This window comes from Rattus norvegicus, chromosome 1, assembly GCF_036323735.1.
Source record: "Rattus norvegicus strain BN/NHsdMcwi chromosome 1, GRCr8, whole genome shotgun sequence".
Classification (NCBI taxonomy): Eukaryota; Metazoa; Chordata; class Mammalia; order Rodentia; family Muridae; genus Rattus; species Rattus norvegicus.
Window position 1 is genome coordinate 68,358,672 of NC_086019.1, and position 2,205 is coordinate 68,360,876.

The following is a 2,205-nucleotide window of genomic DNA, read 5'->3' on the forward strand; positions in this document are numbered from 1 at the left end:
AGGTCTCTAGTTTGTAAACCCTAGCTTTCATCCTCCCACAACAACACTTCCATAACCTTCAAAACACTGCATGCCCCAGGTCAGGGACTCCACATCATCCTTAAAATGCACAATATCATAGTGAGATTCTCACTTCTGACTATAGCAACGTGGAGATAAATAGGATTATTTTGGCTACAAGTTGTCCTAGTTACTGCTGTAATAGTGCAAAGAGAAAACACACCTATCACAATTCTCTTAAAAGAAAACATTTAGTTTTTTTGCTTGCTTATAATTTCAGTGTTTTAGTCCATTGACATCCTGAATGTACTTTCATATCTTTTACATGTCCATGTACACACACACACACACACACACACACACACACACACACACACACAGTTTTCTAATTCAAACTAACATCTAGGGGATCAAGCAAAAACACAACATATTTCCTTTTAATAATAGTTTTATTTATATTATGTTTATCAACAATTTTACCTACTTTCTAGTAATGATATAAGTTTTCCTTCTTCATGGCAGAACAATTTATTGATTTTGGAGTTGATCTCTAGTGGCTCAATTTGGCTTCAATTCTCAAAATTTCTATATAAATTGTCCTTTATATCACAATTCTTTGTAGATGTCATTATTAAGGTTATAGTTATGTACCACATGGCCAGCAAATATTTATTTTATAATAAAATAATAATGTATGGTACTAGTTTTTATTTGTATTACATTTTTACAAACTGAATGACAAAAATGATTTTAAAATTAATTTTAAAAATATTATGCAAGGTAACATGAGAGATTGAGAATACAGTAGCACAGGAAACACTCCACTGGACTTGCAGCTACCATTTTCTATAATTCAGAATCTGCAGGACATGAAGAAAAATTGCTGCTTTTGCCATCGTTCAGGACTGAGTCTTCTTGCAGGGCCCTCTCCAGACTGGCTGACAGGGAATGAATCAGTTTCTCCCTAAATTCTTGACCAAGGAAGACATAAAGTATTGGGTTGAGACAGCTGTTGAAGGAGGCCAGTGTGCTTGCTGGGTTCAGCAATATGTGAATGCTATTCGGTGTCTCCTTATTCCAGATATTACCTAAAAGAATAATCAGTTGAAAAGGGAACCAACACATAAAGAAGGAAATTGCTACAGCACTGAGAACACGTAAGGGGCGGCTGGAATTCAGAAAATCTTTTCTGCAAATCTTGACAGCCATGAGACCATAGCAAATGGCAATGAAGGACATGGGTAGGCTGAAGCCAATAATAAAACTTATGATTCCTATAGCTGTGCTCACAATAATTGACACCTTTAACTGCTCCTCAGGGTTTGCAACCACAGATTCAAAGTTACATGTACAATGCACTTCACCTCTTGGATCTCTCACTGTAGTCAAGAAGAGAAAATGTGGCAAAGTAAGCAGCAGAGAAAGAATCCAAGCTCCAACAACCACTTTTCTTGCTAGACCCACAGTTCGGTGATTTTGAGCCCATACTGGGTGCAGGACACAAGTACAACGGTCCATGGCAATGAGAGTGATCAGGAAAACACTTGCAAAAAGGTTTATATGTACAATGCTGTGAACAAATTTGCAAAGGAACCATCCAAAAAGCCATTTTCCTTTCATGACCATTGAGATGATGTGTATTGGTAAAGTAGCCATGAAAGAGAAGTCACCCAAAGCCAGGTTCAGATAACAGATGGTAGTAACAGTGTGTGCCATTCGGAACCCAGCCACCCAAATCACAAGCCCATTACCTAGCACACCAAGGACAAAGGTTATGGAGAGGACTACCACTGAGAGGATCCACAGAACTGTAGAGGTGGTAGAATCATAAAACACCACTTCTGATCCATTCAGAGGGATGGAGGAGTTGGCTTCCATTTCCTCAGCACCTTAAATATTTCAACAGTGGCTGTTACACAGATATGGCTCCAGTATCCAACATGCTTACTCAGATTCCACATTACCCTCCATATCAGGGTAACTATTTTAAGTATAATGGATGAAAACTACTTCTCTGTTGAAACTTCCATATTGAAACCATATTTACATACACCATCAGAGAGAATTATTACTTCACACATTTATTATGAATAGGATCATATTATTCTATGTTATACCACCGATATTGAACAGGAAATACAAAGTTGGCAGTCCTGAGTTTAAAAGGAATAACACAGAAGTGACTAATGATATTCCCCCTTGATT

The 2,205-nt window shown here is 37.6% G+C and overlaps 1 protein-coding gene across 1 annotated transcript; it reads right to left on the reverse strand.

The window, feature by feature from the left end:
- Positions 1 to 846: 846 nt before the first annotated feature.
- Fpr2l1 (formyl peptide receptor 2 like 1) lies at positions 847 to 1,878 on the reverse strand. The gene has a single exon (NM_001169140.1). The coding sequence runs from the start codon at positions 1,876 to 1,878 to the stop codon at positions 847 to 849; it is 1,032 nt and encodes a 343-aa protein (NP_001162611.1).
- Positions 1,879 to 2,205: the final 327 nt, after the last annotated feature.